This window comes from Fulmarus glacialis, unplaced genomic scaffold (assembly GCF_000690835.1).
Source record: "Fulmarus glacialis isolate BGI_N327 unplaced genomic scaffold, ASM69083v1 scaffold6559, whole genome shotgun sequence".
In the NCBI taxonomy this organism is placed as follows: domain Eukaryota; kingdom Metazoa; phylum Chordata; class Aves; order Procellariiformes; family Procellariidae; genus Fulmarus; species Fulmarus glacialis.
In genome coordinates this window covers 37,975-60,724 of record NW_009231350.1, presented here as the reverse complement: position 1 = coordinate 60,724, position 22,750 = coordinate 37,975, and the positions used below count along the sequence as shown (strand labels likewise).

At 40.8% G+C, this 22,750-nt stretch overlaps 1 protein-coding gene across 1 annotated transcript in view; it reads right to left on the bottom strand.

Annotated features, from left to right (window-relative positions):
* Nucleotides 1-22,750, bottom strand: part of LOC104081695 (CUB and sushi domain-containing protein 2-like) — a 306,834-nt gene that overhangs the window by 247,582 nt on the left and 36,502 nt on the right. The window contains 1 exon segment of the mRNA XM_009584534.1: nt 12,240-12,352. Within this exon segment, the coding sequence (XP_009582829.1) occupies nt 12,240-12,352 (113 nt within the window).

Here is a 22,750-nt window from a genome sequence, read left to right as displayed (position 1 = left end):
GAGATCTGAGATGCTATCTTCAGCATCTCACTTTCCTTTTCATAGCTACCATGGTTGTACCTGCTCAAGCACACTGTGCATGTGTAAGGATCAAATGGTAATGAAGGACAGACGAGCCTTTTAACCAAATTGGTTTGGCAGCAAGTCTGAAATTTTCGCACAGCTCATTAGTGGTGACTTTTTATGGAAATGTATGCTGAAACAAAACCAAACGCATCTAAACTACATGTTCTGCAAATAGATTCCTTGATTGAAAAGAAATGGCTCTCTATTATATGTGGAAAAAAAAGGAGCAAGAAGGGAGGAAAATGAAGGTTTTAAGAAAAAAGATTACAATGCAAGTCCTTCATAAACTGCCCTCACACTGCTGTGCTGAGACTTCCAGGTACTGATTTTCAGTACCTTTCACCTGTCTAGTCATGTACAGCAACCCACAGCTCAGGCAAGTACATCTCAAGCACAAATAGCCCTCCATTTCCAAATGCCACAAAAGCAGAAGCAATATCAAAGTCTCACAAATTCTTTAGTGTTTTCTGCACTACTTCTATATACTCTCCTCTAAAACAGGCTGATCAACAAAGCAGCTGTACTGCGAGGGGAGCAGCAGTGGGACCTCCTTCACAGCAAAGTGTCCCCATATTGTAGCTGAGCAAGTGTCACTTGATGTTTGTTTAAATGCTTAATACTGGATCCTATTTGCAAAGCATTAGCATTCCGGTTCTCCCGCGTCTGCACTGATTGATCTCATTTGCATATGCAAATCAAATGCCAGTGTGAGACACTTAATATTCCCTCAACTTCATCTAGTGCTGCAGCAACATGGGTCAATATCTCACTCCATCCTCTAGTATGTGGGGAGGGTTCTAGCCGAGTCAGCAAATGCTAATAAGCTTTGGTGCTTTCAAGTCTTAAAATCAATTAGTAGTATATTAAGGCAGACTTGCTGGGAGCTCATTTAAGTAATAAAAATCTTTTGTGTCGCTAAAAAGAATAAGAATAGGAAGGTTGACTCTTCCTTCCCCAGTTCCCCAGGGAGTTGTTTTAATCTGAAGTCATAATGGAAAGCAACGCATCTGCCACAACGTTTACTGAAACAGGGAGCCGCTCTGCCATTTTTGCTGGCTTTAGATGGAAAGCAGTAAGGATATCAAAAAAACCCCCGTCTTTAGTACAAGTTTGTTTGAACAGTATTAACATACACAGACAGCAAGAAGAATTTAGAGCACATATCCACAGCCACCAACCCTCTGCTCTTGTATTCATGACATGAATCCTTCACTGCAATGGCACCTCACTTGCACCGACATTTACAGAGCAGTGACTCCAGGCTGTCACAGCACAAAACATCCTACCAAGTAGCACAGGCTCTCCAGTACTAACACCACAGGCTTCTGGGAACAAGCACTGCCACGAGAAGCTGCATGATCAGCTTAGGCAAACAAATGGTCCAACAAAACCCCAGCCTGCAGCCTCCCCAGCCTCATCCAGCAACAGCAGATCCACTGAAACCCCCCCACCCAAACCCACATGCTCCAGGTTAACTTCCCCACCCTGATGGGTGCTCAGCACCAGCAACACTCTGGAATTAAGTGACTGCACCAAGATCCATTGAAATCAGAGCACGCCCAGTTTACACCAGCTGAGGGCCTGGCCCAGTACCACTGTCTGTGCACCACGGTCAGTCACAGGCTCACACCCATCTGACAGCAGACGAAGCACAGACAACTCATTGAAGTGGAGCTTTTAAGGTATTTTCCCTTACTCAGATGCAGCTTCTGCAAGTCACCAGGTCCCAGAGCTCGCTGCTTTATTAAGCCAATGCTACAAATGGCACCAGCCACACAAGTACTTGACCTTGAGCACTCAGGAGAGGCTCTCATTATTCAAAGCCAAACTGCACCTCAGCCAGCAACAGAGCTAATTTCAGCTTTATGCACCAGGAGGTATTTGCACCTGAACACTCCCCTCACCTAAAGAAAAGAAGTGCCTGTTCATAAACAAGTGCAGGTATCCCTAGCAAAACTTCCCAGGGAAGTACAGTGGCCAGCACAGCTATTTACGCATACTACTTCATCTTCAAGATTTTTGTTTTATGAATGCCTGACTACCTGATGTAGCACCAAGCTCATAAACACTGCAATGGGCAAACACCTGGCTTATTTGCTTGATTTTACTTCAGCAAATTTATTGGACGTTATCTGCAAGCATCAGACTGAGCAGCACTTACACCATTTCCTGCCAAGGCTGTGAAAACTAATTGTGTCACCACTGTCATGCCAATTTGCCATTCATTTTCCTTTCAAGGTTGAAATGCCACTGATGACTGGAATATGCTTCTGACCATGAGAACAGTTTCCTCCATGGAACAAAAAGGAGTAAACAGATACAGATAACTGGAAATAAATAGCAAAACAGGGTTTACAAGCCAACTTTAGATTTCTGTTGGCTTTCTGCCCTTTAAAAGTTGTTTATAAAACAACTTCTCTTGTCTAAACTACTATCAAATTCTGAAGTAGTCTTTTTTTTTTTTTAAACATCACAGCTAAGACATCAAAGGTATGTATTCATTGTCAAGCCAACACCAGTTCTTCCAGTGCTTAGCACAGGCCAGCAGCAAAGGGCAGCAAGAAGCACTGGCAGGAACTCAGGTTAATTTGGGATATAAAGCCCAATTGACTGACTTTGACCAACCAGATACTAGTATTTCCCTCATCAAGTTTGCATCCACCATTCCAAACACGTGACTGAACAGAACAGTTGACTGTGCAAAATCTCGTTTCCAATATGCATATGGTACATTAAATGCACATTGCGAACAGCTGATGACAAACAGGGACACAGCTACAGAGCTGAGCTATTGTGGAAAAATTCCAAAGAGCAGCCATAAAAAAAACCCATATGATAGGCAAACCAATTGCCAACCAAATTTTTTACACTGGTACAAAATACTTAATTGGAGTAAGAATCAATCCAATACTATGCTTTAAATCTAATTATAAAACTACTTCTCTTCCAGACACCACACTGTGTAGAACAATCCTGTCACTCAATATTATTGACAATGCTGCATTGCCTTACTGCTTATTTGGTATCTTCATTTATCATGTAGTCCAAATACTAATACTTTGCAAACAAGAAGCAAATTAAAACACACTGTGCGGACTGAATAGCTGCATGGTTTGGCATAGCTTTGACAGCACTCTACGCACACATTCATAAGTGCAGTGATATGAACCCTAAAACGAGAGCAGTGAACACAGAGGTGCACAGCGTTCTGCTCCTCACCTCCCCACGCTCCATAGTAAAATCACGCCAGATGTTCCAGCGCAGAGGAGCAGGAGGCAAAGCTGCTGCAAGGCTATGTTATCCTTTAGCTATTTATCATTAGACAGTGTCACTGCATCACTGCCTCCCTCTCCAGCAAGACTCGAACTACTTCTGCTTCCCTCCAGGTTTATTGCTACTTTACAGGCAGCAGTAACAACGAAGGGATAGCATCTAGTTTTTGTTCCTATCCTTTCTTTCAGGCATGATGTTCATTATGATCAATCATGCTTTTTTAATCCTCGTGTAATAAAATGGATTAGGACATTCCAGACATAGGAATATCAACATTCAAACACGATCTGTGGAGTTCTTGCTTTGTTTCTAGAACAATCAGTTCTTCTACAGCCATTTGGAAACAGCAATGTGACTCAAAACAAGTCAACTCATCCACAAACCTGCTAAGATATAAATATTAACGATAAGATACAGTGACAGTAAGGATTACTAAGAAGCACATGAGGCCAGCACAGCCAATTTAGGATCTCAGCTGCTGATCTCTTTGGCTGGTTTGAATGCTCTAAGCAAGTTACTACAGCAAAATAAACTAATATAACAATTTTTGGTTATTAGAATTAGATGAAAACTCCTGGGTCATCTGCTACTGTGCTCTGCTATTTCATTGCTTCTCCATATGGTGGGCCTACATACAAAATATGGGCAATTTCTCTTTATAGCACTCCATATAATTTGCAACAATCAGGATTTAAACTCTTCAGGAAGGTTTTTAGGTTCTACAGTTCCACAATACAAACAGATGGGAAGTTTTCTAAAATTTAAATTAATTACAATTTTGAACAAATTAACTATAAAAAGAATAATATGTAACGAGCACAGAAATCTTCATATTAATATTTTTATCATCAATTCAATACAACTAATTCCATCAGCATGTTTTCAGACAGGTAACAATATTTTGTACCAACATCACGGAAGACACGGGAGTTCGGGCTGCTGCTCCTAGACAGCAGCATAAAGCATAGCCAGGTTCCCCTGTCTGCAAACAAGAGACAGCTGAAAGATGCTGAAAGGAACAAACCAACTCTGCATCTCTCCTGCAATCATCTGCTGTGAATTAGTTTAAAATAGTAATGAACATCTCAAAGTTACAGTGTTAAAGCCTCTTAAGAGACAAAGGGGCATTTTGAACCCACTGTTTCAGAGTGTTGGCACATTCAGAGAAACACCATTTTATGGCTTCCCATGCTGTTCTTCTCCATAGCTTTATCTCTACAAACTGTGAGACCTACAAACTTTTTTTTAATTAAAACTTTAATTCTTGAGCACAGCTCTTTAATAATGAAAAGTAATAGGGTGGATTCAGCATGGAGCTCTGGCCATTTATACATGTAGGAATCATTTCACCAGTTACAACCACCACTGAAGTAGAACGTCAAACAGTACAGTCTAATACTGCTCCAGCCCAGAAAAAGCAGAGCACTCTTCACCTGAAATTCAGAAGAATTTTTAGAACAATAAAATATTGCCTAAATGGGAAGACATCAGTATGCTAGACTCATTTCGTATTTAGCATCTTATTAACACTCACAGATTTGGTACACGCCCTTTAATGTTCACAGGCATCAAGCCACTCAGATTGTTTGCCTGAAGCTAAAGAAAGCACCTGCAAAAGCAAACCAGCAATGATTGTAATCACATTCATCAACTCAATATGAATTTTCTTTATTCTTTTTAAAGGAAACACGCAATGCCATCAGATTCACTACTAACGCGGTACTATCTACTGACTCACCAAACCTACCTCCCATCGGCATCATGGGATTTCCCGGGGAGGTCTCCCTTCCCAGCACTGACTCCAACATAACCCCAACTCAGCTGGTGAGATACACGGGAGGAGGGAGAGATCAGCCTAAGGGAGTCAAAGCTAAATCTTTCCCAGGTCACAACTGATACTCAAATTAGGAGGCATAGTAAACAAACAAACAAAAAACCCCACACACACCACTACGGCAAGGTACATTAAGCACAGCAGATAAGGATAAAATGCCAAAAACTGCAGGAGCACTTGACCGAATGGGAAGTAAAGAATTATGTCTATTAAAACAGAAAGTCCTGAAAAGGTATTGCACAGTCCTTGAAAGCTTTATGCCACACACTCAACATGCCCAATACTAGGCAAACCAAAGTAAAAGTAGCTGTTAAAGACTCAATACACTCTGGCATCCAGATCCATGCACTCAACTGCAATGCCATTTTGGTTTTGAACTCGTTAAACCATCTCTTGAAGAGATTCAATCACCAGAAAAATAAAGCAACATCAAACTTCCAGAAAAAAAGGAACAGCAGAGCAAGGCTCAGAGCCTTCATCCTTCCCACTGCCACCAGAACAAGGGTTAATCTGTACTTTGCTGCAACTCAGGATTCACGTTCATTTGTCTTGGTCTGAAAAAGGAGAAAAGCATCAAGGCAGTACATTTACCAAGAATGCTGTATGCTTCAAATTACGATTTAGGTACTGAGAGAATTGGGACCCAGCTGGATGTGTAAATGAACCCAATATGGTGTTCGCTCAGAAGGCAAATTGGCATAAAAAGTACATTCGGTTATGGCTTTAAAAATTTTAGCCTATTCAGGACTAGCCTGGCAGCTCTGAAATCTGTTTACACAGATGAGGAATATGCTTTGAGCAGCCACTGGACAAGCACGAGTCACCATGTAACCACCAACCAGCCCTCAGGGACAGCATGGCCACACACCACCTCTGGTAGGCTGCTCCCAGCTGTTTTATATCTCTTGAAGCCTCTAGTCCCCATAACAGCTTTGACCCCCCAGCATCAACTGCAAGCAGGTGGGACTGAAATCTGAACTGTTACTGAGGAACTTTCTCCCAGCCCAGTGAATCTGATCCAAACCAGAGCCCAAGTTTTACTCATAGCACAAGCAAATTAGAGCCAAATTTTCAGAAACTCTTCCCAGAGTTTCGTAATAAAGACTCATTTTCAAAAGACAAAGGATTCGTGCATCCAAATTCCTCCATTCTGGTCTTTGAAAAATGGGAGCACTATTTCCCAATTTATCAGAGGACTTCCAAAAAAGTGTACATTGTGTTCGTAATTTTTTTCCAAGGACAGTGTTTGTCTTTATCATAATCAGAAGCTGATTTTGACAGTTGTTATCTGATTTTACAAAAATCTTGAATACTCTGTTTCCAAAGATGGAGAGAACTCAAACTGATCAATTTGTCTTCCATTAATGGCGCAACTGTTACCGTAAATTCAAATGACAGATGGGAAAACTGAGAAATGAAGCAGTTTCACAACTTGTGCACAGCAGCAATACATCCACAGAGCAGCACAGAATCAGGAAACCTTGTTTGCATTTAGCAAAAGGAATGGTCAAAGAGGGACAGGAACCAATTTTTAATTGTATTTTCCAAATATGTATGCACAGCTCCACAAACAACCCTCTAAAGAATGAGATATTTGTGCTTGAGAAAGAGGAGGGTATTTATTACGAAGGAAAACAGCACCATTTACTTGGGGCTCTTTCTCTCTGTATTTAAACACTTCTAATTTCTTAAAATAAGCAGTGTTCTTCTAGGCATAATTGTTTCTTTTCAATCAGGCACTTAGTGTTTGCAGCTATCAAATTTGTTGCAGCTGTAATCAAACACGATGTCTTGGGAAGGAAAATCTTCACCTACTGTTAAATCTTCCTGCATTACACAGCCCTGCTTTTGCAGCAACAGAGTCCAGAGTCCAAAATGCCCCGGTTCTCTCAGGGGTTTCTAACTGAACTTTGCTTTGGGGAGAGAGGGAATTAACATTGAAACTCTAAAAGTTACATAGATGAGGATTCATAAAAAAAACGTATAGAACATTATCACATCCCTCTTCTTCTCTATAGCACTTTCATTGTTAGAACACAAACACCATGAATGAAAATACAATCTCGTTTGAGAGAGAGAGAAACTGAGGCACAGTGCAAAATTGTGACTTGAGAACATCAATATAGCAGGCCAGGGACAAAGTTAAAGTAAGAATCCAATTCCTTCGTGTTCCTACCAGAAATCTAGGACAACACTGTCCTCCTAGCCACAGCAGGACAAGTCTCAAGCGAGAGCCCTGTGCCTTCTATAGATTTCTGCACTGTTTGAAGAAAACATCTGGTTAACAGACTAAGGAAATGTCAGCTATCCCCCTTGGAATATAGAAAAACCATTTTCAGCCTACTGTGTTCCATGAACTCAGTCACTGTTTTTTTTTTTTCTTCCCTGTGCTTCAGTTTCTCATCTTAGTGCTACCTGTCCTCTTTTCTCCTTGTCTGCTTGTTCTTTTGTCCACATCCAGAGCACAACATTCAGATGTTGGGCTCCAAGGCTGGAGCAACTGGCACAGTGCACCGTTCTCCTCAGCCCAGTCCTGCCCAGCCAGCGCTCGCCCCACTTGAAACCTCTGCGTAACCATCCTGTCCCAGCCAGCTACCAGAACATCCCCAATCTTGGCAGAAGTTGCAGTACAGAATGTCAGAGCAGAAAGAAGTTTTATCCAAGATACTCAGGCCCTGACTGATTGCTTAGTGTTTGATAAACACTCAGAGAGTCTCAGAAAGAAGGACCTGTACAGCCTCGAAAAGCGTAAAGTTTCATTAAGCTCCCGAGCCTCAGTGTTTTATAGCATTGCTCTCTAGTCAAGTATGATAAAGAGCAGATTCGGGTATCTTTCCTTAAATCCCTTTCTATTTTTCACACCCTCGGGACTAACAAGGCAGCCAAGAGGTAATGGTTTACAAATAATCATGTAATTCTATTTTATATCTACATTAGTAAACTAAAAAAACACCTGCTATTCATCATGAATTGTTATTAGCATTATTGAGGAAATTATGTGAAATTTATATCATTTTTCCTCTTATTGTAAAAGACGTGCCCAATTTATTTTAAATGTCAACTTACTATGTATTCATCAGGTGTGCAGCAGCAGTGATTGTAATTAATTTCGCACTGTAGTCTAGGCATGTGCCTTAATATTAGCTTCACACATGTTTCAGGGGAAGCAATAAATGGAAGCATTGGTCATTTTTGGTCATTAAATCTTCAGGAATATTTTTCACAAGATGAGACTGTCAAGATTCATGTCCGAGTAAAATTCTAGCAGATTATTTATAGCTGTCTACTTTGAAATCCTCCTGCAGTTGAAATGAACCACAACAGCTGGTTAGGAATTTTTGAGAAGAATAATTTAGACACAAAAAAGGAAAAAATCCCACAGTCTGAGGGTGAACAAGGCTAATTGTGAAATCATGTTGAATTCAACAGACAGTTTAACAGGGAAAAAAACAAATTTAAGGATGCTAAAAGCATGAAAGCACTTAATTTAAATATTTTCTAAATCGTATGTTCTGAAATGGAGCTGCATAAGAACTGCTTATATTTAGTAAAAGAATCTCTTAAGTAAAAAAATTACCTTCAAATCAAAGTATTATATTTAAATTGAAATGAAATTTTCTCTGTTCTTTCAATTTGGCAAGAAAAAGCTGACAATTTTTCATTCCCAGTCATCCCGCAACAGTTGCCCCCGTTTCTTTTTCCAGATCATCCACTTAACAACAGACAGTTATTTGTGCGGATCCAGTCACGTCTCCTCTCTCAAACTGTGATATTGCTGCGGGTTTTCCCATATTCACAACGCCATACAGGAGCTCCTGAATGCTCCGTGTGCATTCATGAACAGAAATTCATAGCAGCACATACAAGGAGCCACTCTGACTCTGGTTTTGTAACTTGGAAGCTGGGAACCCAGACTATGTGACCAGCCTGAGATCGTGCAGAACCATCTGCACCACAACTGGGAACAGAAGCCAGATGTCTCTGAAGCTGTGACCTGGTACCTTAAACCCAGGGATGCTGCACCCCCAGCAGCATTTAGGACGAGAGGAAATGGCTTCAAGTTGCACCAAGGGAGGTTTAGATTGGACATTAGGAAAAGTTTCTTTACTGAAAGAGTGGGCTAGCCTTGGAACAGGCTGCCCAGGGAAGTGGTTGAGTCACCATCCCCGGAAGTATGTAACAGACGTGTAGATGAGGCGCTTCGGGACATGGTTTAGTGGGCATGGTGGTGTTGGGTTGACGGTTGGACTCGATGATCTTAGAGGTCTTTTCCAACCTTAATGATTCTATGATTATCCTCAGTCGCAACCGTGTCCACTCCTTGAGAGATGGCTGGGCTGGGGAAGGAGCATATCAGCCTTTGTTTGCTTTCAACACTGTCTTCCACAGCAGAAGAATGAATATAAAATCCCTACTGTTTACTGAGCTTTGAAACAATATTTGGCATCTAGAAAAAAATCACAACAAACAGTAAGAGATCTGAGAACATGAAGAATCAGACAATAAAAGCAGACAGAAACAAGCTGGCAATACACTCCAAACTAAATGAAGAAAGATGAGGAAGTCAGACAATGAGGAAAAGAGGATTAAGGATGATCTAGGAGCAAGGCACAATAACATATAATGAAGTCAGAAAACTGTGAGCTCAAGAAGAGAGCATCACAGCACAGCAGCCCCGCAGCTGGCTATTCCTCAAATTCCACTGCCACCTGCCTTACCTGGGGCTTGAAAAAAGATCTGCAGACTTCCAGAAACTCACTCTGCCTATTTCTAAACACACTCATATAGTGGAAACATTTTTTAATAGATTCGGCCACCACTGCATGCAAGCCCTCCCTTTTTTAGCCAGTGAAATGTACAGCTAAGCTGTGGGTCCTAAAATAAGAAATGAAGAAACATATATACAGGTATGAGCAGGAGATGTCTGTGTTGTTTTCAAGAAATCGCTTGTAAGAGATCTTATCATGCAGGCATCATAGTGACTAGATAAGCTAGGAAGATGTTAACTTAGATAAAGCCAACCTCAATTTATGTATTTCCCAGAGGGTCTGCAGACATCAGTGTAAGCACAATGTTTTTTTTGTCACTTTGATGCCTCAAACTACATACTTTCTTCCTGCCCTCCTTTAAAAAAGTTCCTGAGATCTTTTGTTCTCGTTTTGAAATTCTGTTTCTTTTGGTGCATTTCCCAATGATTGCTTAAAGGGAGGAGGAGAATAATGAACATGCTTTGATAGCAGATCATAAAGGAGCCATTTACTGCAAGGAGTCTGATGCATTGTTCCGTCTTTAAACATGAATTATCGAATCACAAGCTATTCACTGAATCATAGATTACCAATGAACTGAAACTGCATTACAGCAGTAGCATGTCCCTTTGATCAAAAAGACACTTATCTCCTCCTTTAGTCTTAGTTAACAACAATCCAAACAGCAAGCAAGTAGCTAGTTTTGAGGAAGGCTCAGTGGCACGTTTAGTAAGTCTGCCCCTCTCCCTCTCAAAACGTAGCTTTCATTTACACCAATGCTCTGTGTCACTCGGTGGCTTCGGTTAAGTTTTAAGTACATTTCTTTTTTCTCCCCTTGGAGATGCACTCAGTTACCTGCTTTAAAGCCTCCTAATCACCAGTCAAATAAACTTCAGATAATTTAAAACATATGTGACTAAAGGGCAGCCCCAGAACAAGCCTTTGTACAAAATTACCTGCTGCATCAAGGTAATAAAAAAAACAGCATAAGAGTGTACAACTAACTAAATGCCAAAAAATTAACTCCAAATGTCAAGAAAGTACAAAACCAGCTACATGTCCTCTATGACATAATTTGTACTGCCATGTCTACTAGACACAGTGATTGACATACGTTCTAGCAGAAATTCTGCGAATGGGCAATGGGATCTGCCTTTCCTCACCACACTGCTGTGCTCGCCTGTCCTGACAGCCACCACAAACCACCAGCATCCCCAGTAAGCACTTACCCTGTGAATAAACAGAGCATGGTCTCCAACCAAGATGAACTTTAACACTGTTGCCTAGCCATACTGAACACCTGCTAACAGAGCTTCACTTCAAGACTAATAACAACATCTTAGTGGCACTGCCACCTCAAGGCAGAGCAAAGGTTTTAATCAGAAATTAGAGGGTATTTAAACAGAATTCTCCTGAACCTGAACAATTGTCAAGTGCAGAAAATGTTGAGAGACTACATCATCATCTAAACAAAGGCATCTGCTTGGTTTAATGTATCAGGTAATTGTCCGGGCGGAGTCATTACCAAAAATTATCATTAAAGCTAAGAACTTCTAAGGACTCCAAAGAAAAACATTTATGGAGATAGGAACAACATTCTAGGTTCAATAATCAACATAAATGTATCTCAAATTTTAACATGGTTAATTTGTCTTTTACCTAGCAGTACCAGCTCGTATTACAATCATGACCTGCCTTCTACTATAAACAGGTCTCACGTATCTGATGACTTCCACTGTCCAAGATTTTCTGAAGCTACCAGGCGTTCAACATGCAATCCTTTACCTCCACAACCACCGAACGCTGCACGTTTATGACAAGAGACACAGGAGGTGAATTTAAACACTTGGGGAGGAAGGTGCAGGGAAAAGAAAAACAACAAATAAGCGAAGAGAACGTAAAGGAAAAATGCACTAACGTCTGAGCATCCTATGCACTGCTCTGCAGTCCCCACTGTCTCAGCTGTAAATACCAGCAGCTACACAGGGCGCTGCACTTGCTGTAACCCTGCAGATTCCATGTCAAATCCTACATTACCCTTCTGTCTCAGTCATTCTAGCTTTGCTGTTAGAGTAAGCTTTTAAAGGTGTTTTGAGCACAGATGCCGAGAGGAAAAAAATACATTACACTTAGAAGGAATCAGCAATTAGAATTCTGAAAAAATGGATCAAATTATACAAGAACCAGGTACTCCTGTCTTGGATTAAGTGTCTGCATATGTATGTATCCTGGTATAAACTCTGCACCTTAGTTTCACATCATGCCATAAGCCAAATGCGGATACAATTCAAGACAATTAGCGAACTGGGCAGACTTACCTTCATAGTTTGCCTGGAAGCCTTGAGCACTGACCGCATAATCACTCACAAGCCACAAGGACAGCACAACCCCTGTACTCACAATAGGAGCAGGCAGCTGGAAACCCGTTAACCTGGAAGAAATCAAGAGGAAGGTTACACTCACCATTTCTGCGTTTGACCTGCTAGCAAATCGAAGAGTGGGGCAGCTGCCACTTTGGCCAATACACCACAGCCTGAACTGGGGAGCTTCAGAGCTAAAAAAACCAAACTGGTACAGCTTGAATTCAATAGCTGCTCAACAAACACTGGGCAAACTCATCCTGGGCTTTTAACACCTTCTGGCTTACCAGAATAACTACTAATGTATTTCTTCATTGACTATTTTAAACCAGTCTATCTGCTCTGCGGCGCTCTGCTAACCCCAGCTCTGTGATCTCGGAGCAGCCACTGAGCCCTTCAGAATAACTTTCCCCATCCATGAAATGGGAGCAATATTTAAGGTTGCTGAGTGAGCCCAAAACATTATTCAGTAACACTTGTAACACATTTTGAGAACCTTGGAGTAAAAACATTATGTAAAGGTCTGAAGCATTATACAAACTACATTAATTCAAACAGTCTAAAACAGCAGAAGAGAGCAGGCAAGAAAATGTTTTTATCAATTAAAGCCCATCAGAGTGGCCATCTTCAGAGTATTTGTTCTGTAGTTTTACAGCGCTGTAAGTTCTGAAGTTTCTAGGAATCCACTCCAACCCCCAGCCTACCCTGCCTGCAAGAACAATCCCAAGGACAGCACTTTTCATCCTATATCTTGGTATCTAGTATGTACCACAGTGAGGATTGTGATGGTTAACACCTCTTTACTCACTGAGAAAATCAAAGCCCACAGACATCAAATCTTTTGCGCAAGTTGATCTAGTAGATGTATTGTAGGAACTGCCTAGTATACAGACACATGCCCACAAGACAGAGTAGAAAGAACTATATAAAAAGGTGACAAGTCTAATGAATAGACCAAAGAGAACACTGCAGAAACCCATAGCCCAGGTGTCTTGCTCTCCCCTGGGCTTTCCTTGCAGACTTAGTGCTAAATGGCAACTGTTAATTTTATTACAAAAGTCTGTTTGGTAATGTTTTTAAACTGGCATTATTAGATCCCAAACACTAAATCCCTGATACTGTATTGACATAGCCCAAGTACAAGCTAATGTACATTTCTCACAAACAATTAGAGTTTTATAACTTACAAGCCTTCCCCTCACACTCGACTAAGGTGATTTACAGAATAGATTTACATTAGGAACATCTGTTTTAAAGCAATCTCATAGTAGATCCTTGCCTGCCATTATGAAGGACAGAAATTCAGATGTGATCCCCATTGCCTGACAACGGTCCTAAACCCAGACTTTTACAAAATTGCAGAAGAAGCAGTAACTGAAAGAACTCACTGCCACACAGAATCATTCAAGATCACGAGTATTCAAGCTGGATGACAAGGACACAAGTAGCACAAGATGAACAGGCTACGATAAGAAAGTTTAAAGCTTCTTACACACATACTCAGAGGTTTATCCAACATCATGTTACACAGCAGCTAGCCTTTCTTATGGAGAGAGCAAAAGATCACTCATGATACAAAGCACTCTGATCCTTAAGCAATACCTGTAAATATGTATTTCATTCAGAGTATCTCCTCTCCTCATTTATTATATGGAACAAAAAAAGCACCCATAAAATAGAATCAGATCTTTAATTTTGGGGGCCACCATCCTCTCTCTGACCATGGGGTCAGGTACTAGTACACTGCAATTTCCAGCCCAAGTAATTTCTCCTTGAAGTTGCCACCAGCTCCCTGGCAACTTTCAGAGACAGTGAGTGAACTTCCCTACTGTTCTTATTCTGGCTCTAATTTTGTAAACCTAAATATTATTTCAAACAGATTGAGCTCTGACTAATGAAAGCTGACATGCTCTGCTTGAGAACCTTATTAAAGCAAAATTTCCAGTTATCAGCAAAGTTCACACAGTTGCCAGCCAATTGATGGCAGTCAAGTTTTAATGTCAGCAAAGAAGTACTTAGCTGCTCTCAGCGTAAAAATCCATTGTCTATACAAGCTGGAAAAACAATTGCTCCTGTTTATTAAAAATAAAATGTTCCAAGATTTTTAAGGATTCAAGATAGTTTTACTGTGCACAGAACTGAGGAAAAGTACTATAGTTTTTATTAATTTATATTGCACTTTAATTAAAATGGCTTATTGAAACCTTCATGCACTCAAAAAAAACCCAGGAAATGCATGGACCAGTTTTAATAAAAACATACAATGGACAGCAGAACCTGTCAATTTTTTCTTTCTCTAATCACCAGACAGTGTTTTACCATTATCTAGGCATTAGTTAACAGTAGTCTGTGCTTTTTATATCCAAAGTAGATCTGTTTTCTCCAAACTAAGCTTTTTGCACCACGGATTCTGTTCACAGTCTATGTACTAGGAGGACCCCACTTTGCAGATGCTGCTTTTAATTCAGGGCAAAATTTACATGTCTGCTTAACTGTAAGCAAGTGCACGTTGCATAGGAGTCAATGGGAATTAAGTGCTACCTAAAACAATATTGCCCTTAAACATGCATTCGTATTTTCTAGTTACAGGGCCTTAAAAGGAAAGGATGGCCTGTGCATAAGGGCATGAAATTGTAACAAGACTGTTTGTTCTCAGCCTTTCTACAGATTCTTTCTACAGATTCCACATTGACTGAAGAGACAATTTTCATGGGAACCTGTGGGCTTCCTGAACCTCTAAAAATTGATAAACCCAACCATTTCTCCAGACCCTTAACTTCAGATGTTCATATTTGTGTCTGTCTAGTGTCCCTAGAGCAAGCAGAAGAAAGTGGGCTGCCTGACAGCACAAAGGTGACCAAACACTGTCTTCCCCTTCAGATCAAACAGCCTTTCTACCACAAAAGATGAAAAGTGCCTCCATTAGTGCGGAAAGTAAACTTAGTCAGAAGTATGCAGGAAATACTGCTTCAATAAGAAGAATATCTGTATAGCAGCTCCTAACTTCTATGGCACCAATTTCCATATCTCTTCCTGCAGTGAAAACCTGCTCTAGAAATAAGATTAAATTCCTCCTGCTCCTCACTGAAAGCAGCTGCAGTCAAAATAAAAGTTACTCCTCCTCTGAAGCCTTCAACCAACACACACGACTGAAAATTCTCCCTTCTTCTGACATCCTTGTCTTCTCCAAGCAAGAGCACAGGCAATATCCTCTTGAAGAAACAATGATTTAACAAGGCCAGTGCACAAATCACTCCTGTAAAACCTCGACATTCCCGTTCCAAAGACCCAGAAACAGCCAAGCTTGCCAGGACGCCCTGCCTTGTTTTGACCTGGCTGGTAAGCTGTCCTCATGCCTTCCTCCCAAATCTGCAGCCCAGGCAAATTTAAAGCATGATCAACATGATAGCAGACAGAATATGAAATCATTCCCCAACGGCCTCATACATGAAACAGTAATTCTGACATCACTGTTATTTAGTGTAGCAATAAAAAAAATATATATGCTAATTAGAAAGAAAAGCAGCAAACTCTGTTCCTTGTTTTTACTAAGGGCTATAACAAGAAGGTGAGGGCACAGTAATAACAGCACAAATAATCATCTTCCATTTCTTCTGTACCTCTGGCCAAATGGATTATTGAGTGATTATCCCCTTAAGTTGCTTGGAGCCAACACTGATTGTGTGAGATTTTCAATGTGTTTTTCATTGGCTTAATTCTGCTCCTACTGTGAGGAACCAAACTAAACCAGTGCCAGAAATATCACTTCATAAGCTTGCCCTTGCTTCACAGTACGGCAAAAATCAATATACCAAAACAAATCAACACAGAAATCCTCCACTCTATTTGCAGCCTTCATTCTTTGCCTCGGGTTTGCCACAGACATTGCAAATATTTCTGGTACATGACTCCACATTTGCAGCAGAACAACAAAATCTGCTTCACAGAACAGGTTTGCTAGCAACGATGCCAGTAAGAACTAGCTGCTGTTGTAACCACCACCGCTTTACAGGTTTTCCACAGTGCCACGAGCACCAATGCCCCTCAGCACCTAAGGCTGGAGGCCTGGACTATACACTGTGGTCTGGGCGTGCTGCTCTCCACTCCTCACGGAGCCCAGCCACCTTGCCTCTGTGATATATCACCATCTTCCCTAATACCACAAAGTCCCTCCCCAAGGGGAAATTGTCCCATCCGCCTATGAAAGGAGTTGAGCACTGAACAACGACCCACTGACTGCTCTGCTCAGCAACCCCCAATGGAACACTTCTTTTGCCCTAGAAAAAGAACAGTCAGTCAGGACAGTCCACATCTCAGTCCCTCTGCAAACGGCTCTCACCTCCATCTGTTGCATATTATACTGTTCCACTGTATCAAGTACAACTGTATCATACACTGTGATGCAGGCTCCCATTTTGGAGTGCAGGTGCCATAATTAAAACAGAGCGCATTATTTTTCTGGTAGGATGCCCACCATCAGCTCAGGCTGCAATCAAAATAGTTATTGCAGCTGGCAATCCAACAGCCTTTAAAGCATAAATGCTAAAGCGTCTCAGAACATCTAATGAAAATGCATTGGATTGCATCGTTTAACCCAGCATTAAATTACACTACACCATACTTCGGTGATTTTTTCCTGCATGCAATTTGAAGGCACCTATTAAAGAAAATTTCCCATCAAATGAACCACTCTCTTCACTATACACAGTTTAAATGACATGGTTCTGTAAGTGCTAGTCTGACACCCCTGCACTATCCCAGGACAATATTCAAGCTAAGTCAGGTATAAGGCACTGTGTTGAGAAAACACCAGCTCAGAGTGAGAGCTGCCCTTTGGAGTGGTCTTTGGAAAACAGCCTGGAATGAGCAGGCGAGTCCTCTTTTCACACTCTGTGCCCAGCTAACAAGGCAGCAGTCAACCTGAAATCATTTGAAAGGTGCATTCATGAAGTATTCGATTAATTCATTATCAACTGGGGCCAACAGAAAGAGCCCAATAACTTCCAATTTACTTTGCATCAAGTTTTATATGCCTTATTCAGCCAGACAGCTGGCTCATGTGCACATAGCAATGAGGAAACTCACCAGCTTCAATGCGAGGCTAAATATATGTTCAATCTTTCCTCTGAAAAATGGGTATGAGTGATATTAATTAACATTTGCAACTTTCTCAGTCTTATGAAAAGGATGTGTAAGCATTGTAGTCTAGCTGCTGCAGGGAGAACACCTTCAGAGATACATATGTATGTATGTTTAAAAATCAAAATCTTGGGGAAAGAAACTGGAAACGCAGCCACACGCAAAATCAGTGGTCACTCACAGATGTCCTCCTCAAGGCTGCTTCATGGAATGTACATCAAGAGTAAAAGAAGAAATGCAAGAGATCAGGGAATTTATCCACAGCAATCCATCCCAACTCAGATCTCATTACAGGTAGCAGATTTTTTTCTTTAAAGACACAGTTGCTGGTGGATGTAGGGTAAAGTAGTCTATGGGGGGGGAAAAAAACATGTTGTCGTTCCTCTTAACATCTTAGTTTTAGAAATCATCTTTCATCCTGAAGGAATTTAATGTCTCCTCCAAATCATGGGCCAAATCCTAAGAGAATCACCATGCATTTCAAATACTACTTTACAAAGCTGGCAAAAAAGCAAAGCATAGATGCCCTAGGCACAAAGACTCCAGTATGTGCAGTAAAACTGAAGCTGACAGGTCTTTGTTTCTCACTTATTGTCTGCAAGATTCACTGCTAGCCCTGTCTCCAGGAGGGCTTTCCATGCCCCACCCTGCTGTCCAGCCAGTAACCTGCTCCAGCATCATCACGGCTCCTACAGCCTCCTCCTCCTCCCAGGCACCCGGTGCTTCTCTGCCTGGCTGATCCCCTGCAGCCGTACCACAGGCTGCTGCTGCCTCGGCCTCTTTCACACATCTGATCCCTTCTATTTCCAGCCAGAACTGTGCAGACCTTTTCCCCCATTTTCAGTAAGTGTGGATGAAAGACACACACCCAAGAAGACAGCTGACTCTCTGCTAGCATTTCCTCAGGCTTGTCTGGTTCAGAGTTTTTCCCCAGTGTTTCTTAGTTTTTCTCCCTTCCTCTCTGAATTACTTTATTAAAGAAACAAGCTATTACAATGAGATGTTAGCTTGATTTTTTTTTTAACCACATTGACAGAATAACTGGTACCATAAATGTTCTCATTAATCATCAATAAAACAAGCAGAGCATAATCTGAGAACAATTCCAGCTCATGCATGCTGCAGACACTTAAAAGCCAGTTCTGTCTGCAAGGCAGAACTCACTAGTGTTACTTAGACAGTTGTCCTTTAATTTTGATCCCTGTAAGCCCGAAATGATGCTCTGGACCAAAAAAAAATCTCAGCCAGCTTAAAAGGATACTGTAATGACGTAAGAAAAACAGTATCAGTTCATATTTGGATTTATTCAACTTGTTGGAATGATTTATGCTCAAAACCAAGCTGCTTTTAAGTCAAGCTACAAACAGATCCTGAACAAATACCTTCAGAGGCATGCTGCAAGCAGCAGTAACTCCTTGTATATTCTCTGTTCAAGCAACTCCAAGCTACTTTGCTGCCAACCAACACCACATGTCCCATTTTATTCCATACTATTTTCCAACCATCCCCTCTGCCCAGCTGGTTGATTAAGTTGCTTCTAAAATAATATAATCCATTGGCTCTGACATACATTATTATGTATTTTTCTTGTCAAGACAGTAACAAGCTTTTGGGAAAAAAAAACTTTGTCTCTTAAACTCAGTCACGATGACATATACCACACCCACATTTTTTTCAGAAAGTTAATCTAGCACTTTGCAAACAGTTCTCAAACTAACATCATACATTCAAAACCCCATGTGCCAGCATGACTTCGGAACCAACTGCACTTTCTTCCCTTCTCCAAGCCAAGTATAATTCATCAAGCCACAAGAGTCTTTTGCTTACCTCTGACACTGACAAAGGCATCATTAACTAACACAGTCTCTAGGGACAGTCACAGGGCTCAAATTCCAGCCTGGATGGATTTCTTCACTCGTTTAAAATGGGGTTTGGGTCAATTCCCACTAGAAAAAGTGTTATTTATGGAGCCTAAAGCCAGCACAGCCATCTCAAATATATGAGGCCTTCATGGCTCAAGCTGGGAACAGGTATTAAGCATCAAATCTCAGTAAATTAAATTTTCCATACAATGCAATGGAGTAAGAAGACCATGAACTTGGATTTATTTTGTTATTTTTATCATGACCCTTCCATGCTCATTTTTCCTGTACTTTCTCAGGTAGCAGTGAGATGCAAGCAGATCTCCGACAAAGTTTGGCACCTTGTTATATTCTCCATCTTGTTACTACAAGCCAAAAAAGACAAACACAAATTCACAGAAAAATTCACCAAATTTTAGTAACCTCTTGGCAAATCTGAGCTGATACTCTGAATAAAGACAAGTTTGGATATAAAACAAGTAAGGCTCAGCAGTGTCAATTCAAAACTTGGCAGTTTTAGGCTATTTCCGGCTTTCTTAAAAAAAAAGAAAAACACCACACAAAGAAAGCCCAAACATCAGGGGTGTGAGATCTAGTAAAACTGGAAAAATAAGTTCTCAGAACCCCCTGCAAATCACACAAGGCTTATTGCTCAGTGCAATGCAACTGGTGAACAACAAGAAAGCATTACCATACTAGAGGTATTGCAAACACCCCAATAATCACACCAGTCCTTTAGTAACGTTAACTCTTCTGCTGCATGCTGTGCAAAAACAGTGTCCTATGGCCCAAAGAACTTTAAATGTAAACAGACATGAATGTTCGAAGCAGCTTTAAATGCAAGAAAGGCAGAGTAAATATAAAAGTTCTCAGGCCAGCAGCATTCTGAATAGAAATACCACTTTCTAACCTGTTTGAGCTTGTTCAGCTGGGAGGCAGCTTTTGAAACCACAGCACGAGAAGTCACAACTCCATGGCTATGCTTTCAGGAAGGCCACTAGCCTGCTAAAAGATTTTAGGTGATCCTCTGAACCCTGAGCTCCTTCTGCACTCCAGTCCCCACCATATGCAATCCTGACTTATCCACAAGTCTTGCAGGGATGCTTAGAAGCCTCAATGAGAACATATGGAGATTCCCAGATGAAAGGCACCGAGCATTAGATTTATGGCAAACAGGTACCGCGGGACTGAAGATAAGATATAAACTACCATTAGTTTCAAATGCTGTCGTAGGTGACACCAACAAAAACTTTAATTATGGCTTTGTTAGTATCTGTGCTCACTACACATGCATCCCTGTTCCTCCTGTTTTCTCTATCTGAATCTCAAGAAGTTAAAGCTATACAACTGTCAGCCAAAGCTGACATGCAGAGTGAATCCCTGACTCACCTGCCAAGTCTGTGCATCCCTTTTACTCTATATGCATACAAAAATCAGGATTCAAACTAGACCTTTAGTCATCAGTACTGAGAGAATCTTTACTTCCCCTGAGTGAACTTTAAGCTGCAGCATCAGGCAAGCACTGTTCTGCCTACACGATCCCGTGACAGCCAGCTTAGGTCCATCTTGGGGATCTCCACATAAACTGCAGTCTCACTTCCCACCACAATACAGATATGCCTACGCTAATTCCTTAAGATTTTAATTTATAACAACACATAATAAAATAAAATTTATTGGCAACAGATGAGAAGGAAACAGTAGAAATTCACTTTCTATAAAGCTAAGAGTTAAAAAGAAGCACCCAAATGGAAGAAAAACAATGTAAGATGTCCTCCATAGCCAGTGCAGTCAAAAAAAAGTAGGTTAATAAGAAATTTGATTTTTTAGAAGATGTGTTTTGTACAACAAAAAAATGAAACAAATCCCATTGTTCCTGCCGATGAAGATTTATCCAAAAAGACTAATATTGACTCATGTCATCTCTAATTCTCTATACTTGCACCTTGTGCGAATGCTGAATATTGAGCAGAAATGGGATAAAAGTGTTGCTAACTGCTGATGTTTAGCAGGAGAGCCCAGTAACACGCAATTCACTAGACATGAAAAGCTCTAGGTTCGAATCCAGCAGCATCAGAACTACTGTTTGCCCTGGAGCTAGTCATTCTCTCTGTTTCCATCCTCCTCCTTTGCCACACATATATAAACTGGGAACAACTTCAGTGAGAGGTTATCTTGCCATGCACCTGGATAGCTAAAGGGCCCAATTTCAATAGCTAAAAAAAATTATATAAAAATGCTAGAACAACAGCATTTCACACTTCAATTTACACACGGATCAGTGACAACATAAGTTACAGAATAATTCAAATGAGAGTATTTATATCCTTCCTAAACCTTTTACTCCACTATAGCAGCTCTAATCAGCTGTAAGCCTAAATATTACGAAAATCACTAAAGATGTAAGGACAATTACTGCATCTTTGGACAGCAGAAGTCTTTATGTTTTCCAAACAGTTACGGAATTGCAAACAGACAATCAAATTCTTTATTAAGAAAAAGGACCAGATGTCAGCAGTTGCTCTTGCAGCACACCAAAATCCAATTCTGAATAGTCTAAAAGGAGCCAGGCCACCCTCTGCTGCCCAACAGGAGCATAATGAATTAGAGTCAATGGGCACTGAGGATTTGTCAATTTTCTATTTGAGACTGCAAGTAATAGCACTCCACAATTTCATTGTATCATCAACAATCTAGTAAGACTGTATCATCTCCTATAGACTTTCATTAATTTTGATAAAAGGGAAATAAAAGCTGTCTAAAGAGGTGCTTTGCCTGAGAAACTCTCAAGGTCAGACCTTATAGATACAAAAACTTCTTGACCTAAAGATTCAATGCATTCAGAAGACAACATGAAAATGCATACATTTTTCCTCCCTTCCGAAAAATGGATTAAAAGGCATGGCTGTGAACTTTATCTGTTTTGTACTTCGATTCTCTTTTCCCACCCTAGCATACAGATCCTCCAATTGGGGGCTTTTAAGCATTTTACAAATTTAACTTGCAAAAATAAAACATTATGTCATTTTACAGATTGGAAAACCCGAGATAAGTAATTGGCCCAATGCCACCGAGCAGAGCAGCTGCTGGGCTCAGAACGGGACTAAGACATACATCTGACTTCTTGTAAGGGATCACCAGCACACCTCAGTGCTCTGCCAGCGCTGCTTTTATCACCACCCTCTGTACACCCATCGCTTTGCTGCACTGCTCACAGCATCCTCTTCGTGGGAGACTGACACTAATTATCAGTGAAGAAAGTGGCCATCTTGATGCTAACTGATGTCAATATCTATTGACTAAAAGTGAAATTATTTTTGAAGACCCAATTCTGTACTAATAAAGTCAAGAGACTTTTTGTATACGTTCTCACGCAAGCAGGATCAGACTGTAGTCACCTTCTCATCCATTTAGTTTTGCAGTAACACAGGAATTGGGCAACCCGAGTTCAATAACTAATAGCTAACA